Source organism: Budorcas taxicolor, chromosome 11 (genome assembly GCF_023091745.1).
Source record: "Budorcas taxicolor isolate Tak-1 chromosome 11, Takin1.1, whole genome shotgun sequence".
In the NCBI taxonomy this organism is placed as follows: Eukaryota; Metazoa; Chordata; class Mammalia; order Artiodactyla; family Bovidae; genus Budorcas; species Budorcas taxicolor.
Genome location: NC_068920.1, coordinates 61,230,664 through 61,246,089, shown reverse-complemented (window position 1 = coordinate 61,246,089; position 15,426 = coordinate 61,230,664). Strand labels below are relative to the sequence as shown.

At 45.4% G+C, this 15,426-nt stretch overlaps 1 protein-coding gene across 1 annotated transcript in view; it reads left to right on the top strand.

Moving 5' to 3' along the window:
• The window catches only part of ACOXL (acyl-CoA oxidase like), a 356,241-nt gene that overhangs the window by 166,199 nt on the left and 174,616 nt on the right, over nt 1–15,426 (top strand). Inside the window, exon 11 of the mRNA XM_052647950.1 lies at nt 14,818–14,934. Within this exon, the coding sequence (XP_052503910.1) occupies nt 14,818–14,934 (117 nt within the window). The remainder of the gene's footprint in view (nt 1–14,817; nt 14,935–15,426) is intronic.

Here is a 15,426-nt window from a genome sequence, read left to right as displayed (position 1 = left end):
TTGATGTACTCCTTTTCCTATTTGGAACCAGTCTGTTGTTCCATGTCCAGTTCTAACTGCTGCTCCTGACCTGTGTATAGGTTTCTCAAGAGGCAGGTCAGGTGGTCTGGTATTCCCATCTCTTTCAGAATTTTCCACAGTTTCTTGTGATCCACACAGTCAAAGGCTTTGGCATAATCAATAAAGCAGAAATAGATGTTTTTCTGGAACTCTCCTGCTTTTTCGATGATCTAGCAGATGTTGGCAATTTGATCTCTGGTTCCTCCGCCTTTTCTAAAACCAGCTTGAACATCTGGAAGTTCACGGTTCATGTATTGCTGAAGCCTGGCTTGGAGAATTTTGAGCATTACTTTACTAGCATGTGAGGTGAGTGCAATTGTGCGGTCGTTTGAGCATTCTTTGGCATTGCCTTTCTTTGGGATTGGAATGAAAACTGACCTTTTCCAGTCCTGTGGCCACTGCTGAGTTTTCCAAATTTGCTGGCATATTGAGTGCAGCACTTTCACAGCATCATCTTTCAGGATTTGAAATAGCTCAACTGGAATTCCATCACCTCCACTAGCTTTGTTTGTAGTGATGCTTTCTAAGGCCCACTTGACTTCACATTCCAGGATGTCTGGCTCGAGGTGAGTGATCATACCATTGTGATTATCTTGGTCATGAAGATCTTTTTTGTACCTTTTCTGTGTATTTTTGCCACCTCTTCTTAATATCTTCCGCTTATGTTAGGTCCATACCATTTCTGTCCTTTATCGAGCCCATCTTTGCATGAAATGTTCCCTTGATATCTCTAATTTTCTTGAAGAGATCTCTAGTCTTTCCCATTCTATTGTTTTCCTCTATTTCTTTGCATTGATTGCTGAGGAAGGCTTTCTTATCTCTCCTTGCTATTCTTTGGAACTCTGCATTCAGATGCTTGTATCTTTCCTTTTCTCCTTTGCTTTTCACTTCTCTTCTTTTCACAGCTATTTGTAAGGCCTCCCCAGACAGCCATTTTGCTTTTTTGCATTTCTTTTCCGTAGTTGATATAAAATATTATATAGGTTACAAGTATATAATATAGTGATTCACAGTTTTTAAAGTTATACTCCACTTACGGTTAGTATAAAAATATTGGTTATATTCCCCCGTGTTGTGTAATATGTCCTTGTAGTTTATTTCATACCTGATAGTTTGTGCCTCTGCCTCTATGTTGGCCTTCCCCACCCCTTCCCTCTCTCCACGGGTAACTGCTAGTTTGTCCTCTGTATTCACGAGTTTCCTCTTTTATGCTGTACTCCCTACTTCGTTGTTATGTTTTAGGTTCCACATATAAGAGATATCATAGAAGCAAAGAGTATTTGCTTTTCTCTGTCTGGCTTATTATTTCACTTAGCGTAATGCCCTCCAAGTCCATCCGTGTTGCTGCAGGATTTCAGTCTTTTTTATGGCTGGGCAGTATTCCGTTTTATATATATGTAACACATCTTCTCTATCCATTCATTTGCTCTTGGACAGTTGAATTGCTGCCTTATGTTGGCGTTTGTAAATAATGCTGCTATTTATATATCCCCCATAAGCTTTTGGATGATCTGTATCAAGCCAGTTTTGGGTCCTCATTAGTCACTAGCTGATTGCTGTGTTGTTTTAACCAATGCCCCGAGGCGTACATTATGCCACAGTCTGTTGCACTTAAAGTTGGGTCCCTTTGCATGGGCACGATGTTTCCAGTCTGAGGCTGCTCCAACCAGAGAGGACTCTGCTTAGCTATCTCTTTCCCTGATTCTTTCGGTTAAACTTCTGGCTGATCTACCATTTCAGTGAGCTTATCATCTTTTAGCTTGCTGCTAAAAGAATCAAAAGAGCTACCAGGGACTCTTAGCTGCTCACCATCAAGATCTCCGTTGTTTGAAACAACACTCATAGGCATGATCTTTGCTTATTTTGTTACCAAAATAGTTAGTCTCCTACACAAAACTGAAGAATTATCTGTTCTAACATCCTGCTTCTCTTCCTGGGCAGTCTCTGTAATATTCAGAGCTGAGGGTGAGTCAGTGACTTGCTTCTCCTGATATGGCGCCTCTGCAAGCAAGACTTCTGGACAGGGATGGCAGCTCCTGGTCTTCCCAGCTTACTCTTCCTGGCATGAGACCTTCATCCTAGAAGCAAGACAAGTCATGGATGCTCAAGATTCACGATTCTTGACCTGTTGTGTCTAGAGTGAAGCGTATGCCCTGTGAATGGGGGCCAGATGGGGGAAGGGAGCTGTGGTCCTATTGTCTGTTGCTGTTTAGTTGCTAACTCATGTCCAACTCTTTGTGACCCGATGGACTGTGGCCCACCAGGCTCCTCTATTCGTGGGATTTCCCAGGCAAGAATGCTGGAACGGGTTGCCATTTCCTTCTCTAGGGGGATCTTCCTGACTCATGGGTTGAACCTGCATCTCCTGCATTGCAGGCAGATTCTTTATTGCTGAGCCACCAGGAAAGCCCCCCTCGTGGCTGTATCTGCCTAGAATAAAGTTTCTCTAATGTGGAGCTGGGAGTGAAGGGATAGAGCGAATGAGAGGTGCCAGTGGACTGCATGAAACCATAGTCATAGACTTGGAGATAGAGGGAGGGGGAGCCCCATCTTCTTGGCTGCATCTACCTGCCCAGCTGCCATCACACTGAGCTACTGGGGGAGCTCGTGGGGGGATGAGGTAGTTGTGAGCCGGTTCAAATGAGAGATGAGATTCAAATGAGATTTAAATTTAGATTTTTTGGAACAGATGCTTCTGCACTTGCTTAATGCCCTCAAGATAATGTCCTGAGCCTTTAAGAATTGTTTTAGAGATAATTTTCAGTGATTAAATGAGAAGCATTTGAGTATCAGTACCTTCATATGCAGGGTCAGCAAAAATAGTGGAGTCCAGCCTGGGATGAAAATTGGATTTCCCTTTTGAGCAAAGTTCAGAAGTGTGCTCTTCTCTCAGATTCAGTCCTGATAGAAGTGGTACGAAGACACTGGCCTCCTGATCACTGGCAGGTCCTCTAGTTGAGTCTCCACCAGGCTCCCCAAGCCTCTTAGAAAACCATTCGCCCAGGCTGTCAGCTTGTGTTGCATTCTTTAGCATCCCACGATTTGGCTCATTTCCAGTATCCCGAGTCGTACACAAAATCTCGAATGACCCTGTGGAAGTTTCTTTCCAGACAGCATCTCTGCAAAGCAGATGAATTATTTTTGTCACAAGCATAATAAATTGTTAATTTTGGAAATGGCTTTTGTAAAGAGAACAACTGCCAGATTATTTTCTTTCTAATGTTCAAGTATTTGCAGGAATACATCAGTAGGAAGAAATGAGATGGGCTTGTCCTGACCCAGATGATGGCATTGCCCTTTGGGAATGCCCAGGAAGGGATTAGAGCTAGGTAACAGACTTAGGCAGATATTTCTGAGCAAAACGTGGCAGCAAAATCTGGGTAATGAAAGGAGAATGTCTGGAAATGAAGCCCTGGGAAACCCACAGATGGGATAGGTCCCACATAGGCCCATGTGTCACAAGGGCAGCAAACCGATGGTGTGTTCTCTGGACAACTCCAACTGAGAGAACTTTGCATTCCTGTGTTCAAGACCTTGATGACAGATGTGTTCATGCAACACCTGACATCCAGATGCTGGACCTAAGTGAGGCCCAGCGACTGGGTAGCTAGAAGCCATGAGATGGAGGATGAAATGTTTAGTTTTTGCTGGGAGGGGTGATTATGACAATATAGACCCACTCAAAGAGATTTTTTTTCCCCCTTAAATAAATATTCCTTGAAGGCACATATGCCAACAGAACAGCAAAGTTTGTTTTTTCTTGTTATTTCAGTTTTTAGAATCAGAGATGAAAAAGGATGCCTGGAAAAAGCTGTGTTTAGGGAGGCTCAAGACTTGCATTAATTTCCTGGCAGATTAGAGAATAAAGTGGGAGAGAGGTTAAAGCAAGGACTTGTCTGCCAAGTGAATTGGAAGGAGGAAGATCAAGGGAATTGTCTGAAAGCAGGGAGTGGCTATTTTAAGCAGATAGGAACAAGAGTCTGCTCACCTTCATTGGTCCTTCGTGGGTCAGCCTAGTGGCACTTGCTGCAGTTAACTATGCTGGTATATTTATTTCATATCCCTCTGGGGTAGACCTACATCTCTCACCTCTGCTTATCTCTAAAGTTAAAACAAACCACAAAATCACATAGATGAAGGGGAAAAGTGACATGTCCTTTTTGAAAACATTCATAGAAAAAAAAGTCCCAAAGCAAAAGTGTTAGAGTAAATTGATTATATAGAAAGTGTTTTAAATGTGTATATTTCAAATGACATAGAGAAATATCTAAACAAATATGACTAACAGTGGTTTATTTTCCTTAATACATAAAAAGCCTCTTTAAAGAAATAATAAACATAGTAACATCACAGTATATAAATAAATGGGCACATGATATGAGACACTTTAAAGACATATCTATGGCTAATAAACATGTAAACAGATGAATTAATTTATTATTTGCTCAACCTGATAAAGAGCATCTGGAAAGTACATACAGGCATGGCTCTTTTTGGCATCCCAGGTGGCGTTAGCGGTAAAGAACCCTCCTGCCGGTACAGTACAATAAAGAGACGCGGTTTCAATCTCCGAGTCTGGAAGATACTCTGGAGGAGGATATGGCAACACACTCCAGTATTCTTTTTAAAAAATTAATATATTTTTTAATGGGAGGATAATTGATTTACAGAATTTTGCTGTTTTCTGCCAAATACCAACATGAATCAGCCATAGGTGTGCATATGTCCCCTCCCTCCTGAGCCTTCTTATCTCCCTCCCCATCCCACCCCTCTAGGCTGTTACAGAACCCCTGTTTGAGTTCCCTGAGTCATACAGCAAATTCCCATTGTCATTCTGTTGTACATATGGTAATGTAAGTTTCCGTGTTACTCTCTCCGTACGTCTCACCCTCTCTTTCCCCACCTCCCCTCTGCTGTGTCCCTAAGTCCCACTCCAGTATTCTTGCCTGGGAAATCGCATGGACAGAGGAGCCTGGGGGATTACAGTCCGTGGGGATACAAAGAATTGGACACGACTGAGCACAGCACACGCCTTGTTTTATTGTGCTTCTCACTACACTTTGAGATGTTGCATTTTTTTACAAATTGGACGATTATGTCAACCCTGCCTTGAGCACATCTCCTGGTACCATTTTCCCGACACTATTTGCTCACTTCGTGTCTCTGTGTCACATTTTGGCAAGTCTCACAATATTTCACACTTTTTCATCATCGTCGTATTTGTTATAGTGACCTATGATCAGTGATCTTTGACATTACTACTGCAACCCACTGAAGGTGCAAATGATGGTTAGTAATTTTTGGCAATAAAGCTTTTAAGGTGTAAACATGTTAAAAGACATAATATCATTGCACATCATAGACTACAGTGTAGTGTGAATTTAACTGTTCTATGCACTGCAAAACCAAAACTTTATGTGACTTGCTTTCTTGTGATATTTGCTTAATTGCAGTGATGTAGAACTGAACCCACAATGTCTCTGAGGTGTATAGTCAACATCATACTTAAGGGGAAAGACTGAATGCTTTCCCCCTAAGACTGGGTGCCAGGCAAGCGTATACACTCTTACTGCTGCTAGTCAAGATAGAGATCAAAGCTGTAACCAGTACAGTGCCTGTGTGCTTAGCCACTCGGTGATGTCCAGCTCTTTTTGGCCCCGTAGACTGTAGCCCTTCAGGCTCCTCTCTCCATGGGATTTCCTAGGCAAGAATACTGGAGTGGGTTGCCACTTCCTCCTCTAGGGGATCTTCTCCACCTAGAGATTGAACCGGCATTTCCTGCCTTTCTTGCCAGTACAGTAAGGCAAGGAAAAAGCAAACAGATTGGAAAGAAAGTAACAAAAGTGTTTCTATATTCCGATGACTTGGTTGTTATATAGAAAATCCCCGAATATTTATAAAAGCCCTAGAACTGAGAATTAAATTCAGCATGGTCGCCAGATGCAAAATAAACATGCAGAAAGCAATTTCTTTTCTTCTTGTTTTTTTTTTTTGGACCGTGCTGGGCAGTATGTGCAATCTTCGTTCCCTGACCAGGCACCAAACCCTTCAGTGGAAGCACAGTCTTAACCACTGGACTGCCAGGGAAGTCTGCAGTTGTATCTCTATATACAATGAACAGAAGGATACCAGAATTTAAAATGTAATTAATTTACAATTGATCATAAAAATTGAAATACTTAGGTACGCATTTAACACATATGCTGAACAGTACAAAATACTGATTGAAGAAATTGAAGACCTAAATAAATGGAAAGACCTACTGTGTCTATGAATTGAAAGACTCTGATGTTGTGGGCATCCTTACTTCCAAGGCTATGGATTGGAGAGGGAAATTGGGAGCAGCAGCCAGCCCTTGAGCTACTCAGGCATGTCCTAGTGCCAAGAGCAGGTGAAAGCCAGCCTAAGGCAAGGACTCGCCTGGTGTTCCAGTGGCTAAGACGCTATGCTCCCGATGCAAGGGACCTGGGTTTGATCCCACATGCTGCAACTAAAGATCCCACATGCAACAAAGATTGAAGATGCCACACAGTGCAACTAGACATTGTGCAGACAAAAAATAATAAATAAAGATATATATTACAAATAAAGCCAGCCTAAAGCATAAGAAATCAATGTCAGCCCTAAAGAGAACCTCAATTACTTGGCTTTCATCTCCTCATGCTTAACCTCAGTGAAGGAGAATCCTGGAGAGTGTTGGGCCTCTGCATATGTCTCCTTTCTCGTCCTATGGTCAGACTTGTGTTTCTAGGATGACAGCAGGCCCTGGCCGGCTCTTTGGGCAGGCAGCGTGCACGTGGATGGAGGGCAAAGAATGGCCAAAGTGCTGGGGGCTCCTGCAATACTTCACAGTGGTGTTGATGATACAAGATTTCACTCTCTGTTTATATGACTTTTAAAATATATAAAAATAGCGGTGAAATCATTAAGCCACCCCAGGGAGTTTCAGCTGTAATTTATGGCCCCGTGTCTCCCACCATTGTAATTTTGTTTTGCATTCATTAGGATGTGAGTTTCTTTAGAGAAAAATCATAAGGAGTCACAGTTCTGACGACTAACATTAACCACTGTGTTAATCATAGATATTACTAAGGCTGTGATTCTGAAAAGTAAGTTAATTTCCCTTGTGTGGGAACCACCTGAATAACATTTAGGTTCCTCTCTAGGGTAGGCTGATTGTCTCTGGAAAGAATCTGCTGCTTCCATAGCAACATGCTGTGACGGAGGGCTCTGCCCACATCACCTTCTCTGGCTTTATTTTGTCCATCTTGTCCCTCCCTGGAATTTGGGAAGAAGAAGATTAGCTGGTGTTCTTGGATGCATAAGAAGGGCAGGTGCTTTCTGAACGTTTCATGTGCTTTCCAACACACACACACACACACACACACACACACACACACACAATTTTTTCTAGCATATTAGTTGACCGTTCGTGTTCTTCTCTGTCAGAAATTTCATTATCTTTAATTCAGTGTTGAGTGGAGGAGACTTTCCTCTTCACCCTGAAAGTCTTTTTTACGACAGTTTTAGTGATGAGGAGTAGATTGGTGCTTTGTTTGAGTGAAAGAAAAAAGAGAGTGTTTCTTTGAGGAAATTTTTACATGGCTTTCCTAGATCAAGGATGAATAGAATAGAGGGTAATCCTAGGAACCTGGGGTAGCAGTAGTGACTGTGATGATAACACCTGCCACGCCTTGAACACCTACTATCTGTCAGGCAAAGACAGTGTCTCTCCCTTCCTCCTCACTGTCATCATCAGTCCTGAAGAACCCAAAGTTCAGTGAGTCTGAGTCATTCAGTAGAAAATGGGAAATGTCAAGAGTCTGTATGGAAACCAGTCTGATTCAAAGCCTGAGTTTTAACCCTGTGTCTGATCTCCCCTCCTGTGATGCCTGGGATGAAGTGATGTTGACTTTGTCCCATGATGGCCTCCCCAGGGGCAGCCAGAGACACCAGAAGGCAATAAAAACAAACTCAGAGAGAGGGAGCTGGGTTCTCTGGGGTTTATTGTGAAGGGGGTTGAGCTACAGTGGGTTGGGTCGGACCCCTTTTGCTGATGTAGTTGAGCCCTCAGAGAAGAAGCTGGAGTTGGTCAGCCTTCAGATCCAGGGTGACCCAGGCCTGGCTGTCTCTGGTCCTTCACAGTGAGGGTTACTATGGCTACAGCCCACCATAGAAATGGTCTTCACAGCAGAAACGTGGAGGCAGAGTCATAGGGTTGCCCTGCCTTGTGTTGTCTCTTATCTGAAAGGGATTCTGGGGTCTCCACTGGGGTCATCCGTCTGCTGATGGGAAGAAGTGGCCTGATTCCAAGCCCGGGTGGTTCTTCAGCCCGCTCCCCTTGGAGCTGCACTCCCAGTGCTCGTGGATGGGGTGGACAGTCTTTGCAGCCTGCGATAGCAGAATGTCAGTTCCCACCAGACTAGATGGACCATGACTTTAGACCCATGGGTTTCCTATTGGAGAGGGTCTTTAGATTGCTGGGTTTTGATTTGATGTAACCTTTGAGAAACGGAAAAAAGTAACGGCGAAAGCTCTTTATCTCTGCAGTTTCCGGCAAGAAAACATGGGCTCTAGAGTCTGTGTTTGTGCACCGAGGATGCCGATCCGTCTCCATAGACCTTTGGGCCCTAATACCTAGTGCCCTCATTTTTTCTGTATCTGAAACAGTCTTGTGTTTAAAAATGGTCATTGTCACTGACCCCATCAGAGCCATTGAGGATCATTTGTTTTTTCCTCTGGTTGAACAAAAAGCCTGCTAAAGAGTAGGAGGAAAAAGGTGTCTGGAGGGTGCAAAAGGTATTCATTGGGAGCTCTACAGGATTGGATAGGCACTTGGAGAACTCTTCTTTGGGACCATGTTGCATATTTAATCACAACCAAGGGTACTACTGGGGCTTCCCTGTGGCTCGGTGGGAAAGAACTCACCAGTGCAGGAGACCTGGGTTTGATCCCTGGGTGGGGAAAATCTCCTGGGGAAGGAAATGGCAACCCATTCCAGTATTCTTGCCTGGAAAATTCCATGGACAGGGGAGCCTGGTGGGCAAGAGTCAGACATGACTTGGTGACTAAACAATAACAAACGAAGGCTAATATTAAAGAGGCACTTGTTTATAGACTACATACGTGCACCTTTTCCATCTCTCCTGCAGATGGGTTGAAAATTGACCATTTGAAGAATGACACCTAAAACGTGGTGGAGGTCACATGTAGAGGCTGATATTTCAAGGCAGGATTGCTTTGTCAGAGCTCCCAGGCAAACTACTAATGTTCATCTTATAAAAAACACACACACACAAAACAAAAACCAGTGAGAGTTGTGTGCAGTCTGAACCCTTTCATGATCCCAAACTTGACACCGGCATGGGGTTGGGTCTGGTGAAGTTTGGGGCTGGGAGTCAGGCATCTATTTCATGCATTACCAGATAAAAAGTTGCTGGGAGAAGGCAATGGCACCCCACTCCAGTACTCTTGCCTGGGAAATCCCATGGATGGAGGAGCCTGGTGGGCTGCAGTCCATGGGGTCGTGAACAGTTGGACACGACTGAGCGACTTCCCTTTCACTTTTCACTTTCATGCACTGGAGAAGGAAATGGCAGCCCACTCCAGTGTTCTTGCCTGGAGAGTCCCAGGGATGAGGGAGCCTATGGGCTGCCATCTCTGGGGTCGCACAGGGTCGGACACGCCTGAAGCGGCTCAGCAGCAGCAGCAGCTGGTAGTCTAGTGGTTAAGACATCCCCCTCCAGTGCAAGAAGGTACGGGTTTGATCCCTGATCTGGGAGCTAAGATCCCATATACCTCGTGGCCGGAAAGCCAGAACATAAGCAGAAGCAATATATTGTAAAAAATTCAATAAAGACTTTGAAAATGGTCCACATCAAAAAAATCTTTTAAAAAATGTAGCCAGGTTTTCACATCCTGGTCAGCCAGTTGAACTCAATCTGCCAGGTCCAACTGGTGCTATCAAAATATCCTGCTTTGGGAACTCTTCTCAGTACTCTGCAATGACCTATATGGGAAAAGAATCTGAAAAAGAGTGGAGATATGTAAATGTACAACTGACTCACTCTGCTGTACAGCAGAAAGTAACACAACATTGTAAATCAACTATGTTCTAATAAAAATTTTAAAAAAATCCTGCTTTGTGAACATATTTTCCCTCTGGGTTCCTATGTTCAGGAACATCAGAAAGAAGGAGAGAAACAGAGTCAGATGGGCTGTGGGCTCTCTGAGAGGCTGGGATCTCCACTGGGGCCAAATGGGGCACAGTGGTCACCTGTGGGACACTCACAGGCTGCCTTGAATCCTGTCTGTGGCTGAGTTATTAAACGAGGGCGGGTGGCCACAGGGAGTGAGGCTGGGCCTCAGGAATCTGCCGAGCTTTTGTCCGCAGAGGTCAGCCTTTGACAGCCGAGAAGCAGGGGTCTGTCCCCTGGCAGTAGGGGTGTGAACCAGCTTGCACCCCCAGAAGTCTCAGGATGAAGGATGGGGGGCCAGCCATGGAACTCCCCTCTTTCTTCCAGGATGACCGGCTGTCATTCAGAGCAGGCTGATGCAATGATGCTCCAGAAGCAGGAAACCTGCAAAGCAATTATCTTTTTAGTAGGTCACTGGCCTCCTTTGGGAGAAGAGACCAGAGGGAGAGCTGGGTAGGCGGGCAGCCTGTGTCTCCCCAGAGGCTGCACATGTAAGTAGCTGCATGGGTGATTAATAGCTGTGTCACTTTCCATGAATGTTGCTTTAAGCGGCTGTGTTCAAAATCGAGTGGGAATGAAAGAAGACAACCCCCAAAATAAATGTTTCCGCCAGTCCTTATGAGTCGCTGGAATCCAGAAATAGCTTTTCCAATCTATCATTTTAAGTGGCATCGTTCACAGGCCTCTCATGCGGATCTGTGATACACGCTCTTTTTTAAAGACTGTGAAAAATTTGAGCTCAGTGACTTTGGGGTTGTTTTCTGGCCCTGAAATAAAATGATGTTTATGGAGAAAAATATAGCCTTTACCTGGCTCTTTAAAGAAAAGTAGTAACCCAGTGGAGGAAAAGGATAGGAAGAATTTTATGTCCATATGGATCATAAACTGGAAGAGTAAAAATGTCTGGCAGGCAGTAATGCCTGGCCAGCTGCAGGGATTGTGGCCTGGTGAGCCGTGTTCAGGGCAGCGTGCCAAGGATGCTGGCAACCAGAGGACCAGCCTGGACCCTCATGGCCCTCTGTGAGGTAGTCTGGGGCCTGAGGCAGGGTGGCAGGCAGGGCTCCAGCTCCCGCCAAGCCCTCTCAGAGCGCAAAGTCTTGAGGCCACCTCTCTCTGCTGCCTGTGTTGGCACCAGGCTCCTGGCTCCGGGTTTGATGGTGGTGATCTCACGGATGACTCTGGCTGCATCTCTGGGCAGGAGAAGAATTGTTAGCTGTGAGTGTCGTCTTTTCACCTGGAGCAGCCACAGAGTACGTGCGACGGATGAGAGGCCAGTGAGAACATCCTGGCTCAGTGCACGGGAGGACTGTCGGTGTCTTGGGCCAGAGAAAGGGAAGGAAAGACTGTGGGTGCTGCCTGCTTCCCATCCACTCATTCCTTTCTTTCTTTCTTTCTTTTAAATATTTATTTATTTGACTGTACCAGGTCTTAGATGGGGCACATGGAATCCCATCTTCGTTGCGACATGCAGGATCTTTTTAGTTGCATCATTTGAACTGTTGCGGCATGTGGGATCTAGTCCCCCGACTGGGGATCAAATCCAGGCCCCCTGCATTGGGAGCTTGGAGTCTTAGCCACTGGACCACCAGGGAAGTCCCTCATTTCTTCTTTTCTTGTCCTTAGAAGAAAACCCAACCCCAAACCAGCAGAGGGTGGGCTCTTGGACATAAGGACAGGGTAGATTGCTCATCTTACTTGCTTCCTCCATCACACTCGTAACTGCTTCTGGGCTCCCACCCAGTCCTCCAGTGTCTCCCAGCTGGGCTTTTATCAGATCATCTATGAACAAGCAAACATTCCAAGGAGACACGGAGGGATGGGAGGTGGAGGAGTCAGGTGTGTTGCTGCTGGGAGATGGCAGGACCTTCCATCATCTGTCACCTCGCTTTCAGTCTTTCCCACCCACTTGCACCTGGCCAGGCTGGGGCACCCGAAGACAGAACAGGCCTGCCCTCAGTGAGCTGTGAGTCTGGCCACAGGTGCTGTTTTAAAACGGTTGTTGTTCAGTCGCTCAGTCGTGTCCCACTCTTTGCAGCCCCATGGACTGTAGCGCGCCCGGCTCCTCTGTCCGTGGGATTCTCCAGGCAAGAGTACTGGAGTGGGTTGCCATTTCCTTCTCCAGGGGAGCTTCCCGACCCACCGATCGAACCTGCATCTCTTGCGTTGGCAGGCCGTTTCTTTACCACTGAGCCATGAGGGAAGCCCCAGTTTAATATTTTATATTGAATAAAATATAAGTTTAAGGAAATTGGTTAGGTATCTAGTAATGTTTAATATCCCCCAAAGTTAATGACAGATCATACATTCTAACGTGATATGATTTTATCCATGCTGTTAAATGTTTAATTCTAGCCAGTTAAAGGAGTGGGGACAGATGGCATTTGTAGAATAACTTGACATTACCTTGGTACCAGCTTTTGGTCTATGACTGACGTATTGGTTTCAAAATGATCCACCCAGAGCTGTCATCCTGCAGACTGTCCGGCTTGCTTGGCAGTGCGCCCTGTTGTGGTCGGGATGGATGGAGGGCATGGGCAAAGGGAGGGTCCTGCTCCTCGGACAGCCATCTGCAGATGGTGAGACTGTCTGGGGAGCTCTGCTCACAGAAGATGAACCTGCGCTCACAGTGAGCCCCTGTGTGCCTGTGTGAGGTCTGTCTCCACTGCCTCATACCCAGACGCATGGTCAGGTTGTAAATTCTAGGTGCCTTATGAACTAAAAAGGTATAGTGCCCTTGTTTTAATTACAAATAGTAACAGTATTACTATTATTTAATATATATATTTTTTGGTTGTGTGGGTCTTTGTTGCGGCATACAGGAGCTTCGATCTTCGTTGCCACATGAAGGATGTTTTAGTTGTGGCATATGGGATTTAGTTCCCTGACCAGGGATTGACCCCTGGTCTCCTGCATTGGGAGCAGCGAGTCTTAGCCACTGGACCACCAGGGATGTCCCTGGGAACAATATTAAGGCATGAAATTATAATTAAAAAGGTCAAATATAAAATTTTTAAAATTGGCCGTTTCCTCTTTTTCCTTGAGTAATCCAGTCTTCTTGCCTGGAGAATCTCATGGACAGAGGAACCTGGCAGGGAACAGTCCGTGGGGTCACAAAGAGTCAGACTTGACTGAATGACTGACCACAGCAGCAGCAATTGACGGGTACCTTCACGTCTCTGGGGCTGCAGCAGGCTGCCCGTTGGATGACCTAGCATGAATGCTCCTGCTCCTGTGTACGTGTGCACAGGTTTGTGTGCACATGTGCATGTGTATGTGTGTGCAATGTTTCAAAAATAACATTAAAGTTGGGATTGTCCACAGACAGGAGGCTGCCAAGCCCACATTGTAGAGCATCAGTTTGCACGGAGCAGGGGGTGATCTCGACAAGCCAGGCTCTTGCCGTATGCAGCCGTGGGATTCTGTATGCTTAACTGCTGGGTGATGTCTGGGGACCATCCTACCCCACTTTACAAGCAGCTTGAAGCAGGGCCTCTGTTCACCCCTGCATAGCTGCATGAGAGAGGAAGGCAGGCAGGGCTTCCCTGGCAGTCCAGTGGTTAAAACTTCTTGCAGTGCAGGGGGCAGGGGTTCGCTCCCTGCTTGAGGAGCTGAGATCCCACAGGAACCAAAACATAAAACAAGCAATATTGTAACAAATTCAATAAAGACTCAAAAAAAAAAAGTTATAAGAAGAGAGAGGGAGAGGCAGCGCTGTGCTGCACAGGGTTTAAGCAGGCTGGAGAGATCGCCTTTCCCACGAGGAACTCGGGGGATGCAGTGGGCTGAAATAATGACCTGCCTGCGAATCTGACAGAAGCTCCAGAGTTCATTGCCTCCTCGTTGAGTCCTTTTGAAATATGTTCTGGGGTATGTCAGAAACTTAGTAAAACTGAATAATTAATGATCACAAGGCACTAGGAACTATAAAATGCCATGTAAATGTTAAGGTGTAAAAATTACTCTGTGGATTAAATAGATAACTTTGCTATAAAAATTTCCATGGTGGGAAGGTTAATTCCCAGAGGAGGTGAAAAGCTTTTTGTTGGGCTGTCTTCAGAAACTCTCGCTATCTTGTTATCTTAACTCTGTTTTAGAAGACTCAGGCATTCTGTTATCTGAAGTTGCTGTTCAGTTGCTCAGTCGTGTCTGACTCTTTGTGACCCCAGGGACTGCAACACACCTTTACTATCTCCTTAAGTTTGCTTAATCTCATGTCCATTGAGTTGGTGATGCCATCCAACCATCTCATCCTTTGTTGCCCCCCTTCTTCTCATGCCTTCATGAGAAGATCCCAGCATCGGGATCTTTTCTAACGTGTCATCTCTTTGCATCAGGTGGCCAAAGTATTGCAGCTTCAGCATCAGCCCTTCCAATGAATATACAGTGATTATTTCCTTGAGAAATAACTGGTTTGATTTCCTTGCTGTCCAAGGGACTCTCAAGACTCTTCTCCAGCACCATGTTAGAAAATATCAATTCTGAATTATTTAAAGGCAAATGAGTGTTTGTGATGAAATTGCCTGTTAGATTTCGGTTAAGTTGTTTGTTTGCTTCTCTCTAGCCGGAGGCAGTTTGGACCCAAAGCCAGGGAAGAGGTCAAGATTATTGAGCACCAAACGCAGACCCTGCGGCTGATGCCTCATCTGGCCACTGCCTTGGCCCTGACCTTCGCCGGCAGGTGAGATGGCTCCAGGGGTTTCCCTCTCTCCAAGTGAGTCTGTGGTTTCATTAGTAGGTGGGGCAGGAGAGGTAGGCAGAGGCTTTCCTTTTTTTCCTTTTTTCTTAAAAATTGTATTATTTAAAAAAGTTTACTTGTAACTGAGAAGACTCCTAAGAGTCCCTTGGACAGCAATGAGATCAAATCAGTCCTTCCTAAAGAAAATCAGCCCTGAATATTCATTGGAAGGACTGCTGCTGAAGCTGAAGCTTGAATACTTTGGCCACCTGATGCGAAGAGCTGACTCATTGGAAAAGACCCTGATGCTGGGAAAGACTGGGGGCAGGAGGAGAAGGGGATGACAGAGGACGAGATGGTTGGATAGCATCACTGATTCAATGGACATGAACTTCGGCAAACTTCAGGAGGTGGTGAGGGACAGGGAGGCCTAGCATGCTTCAGGCCATGGGGTCGCAAAGAGCCAAACACGACTTGGTGGCTGAACGGACCATA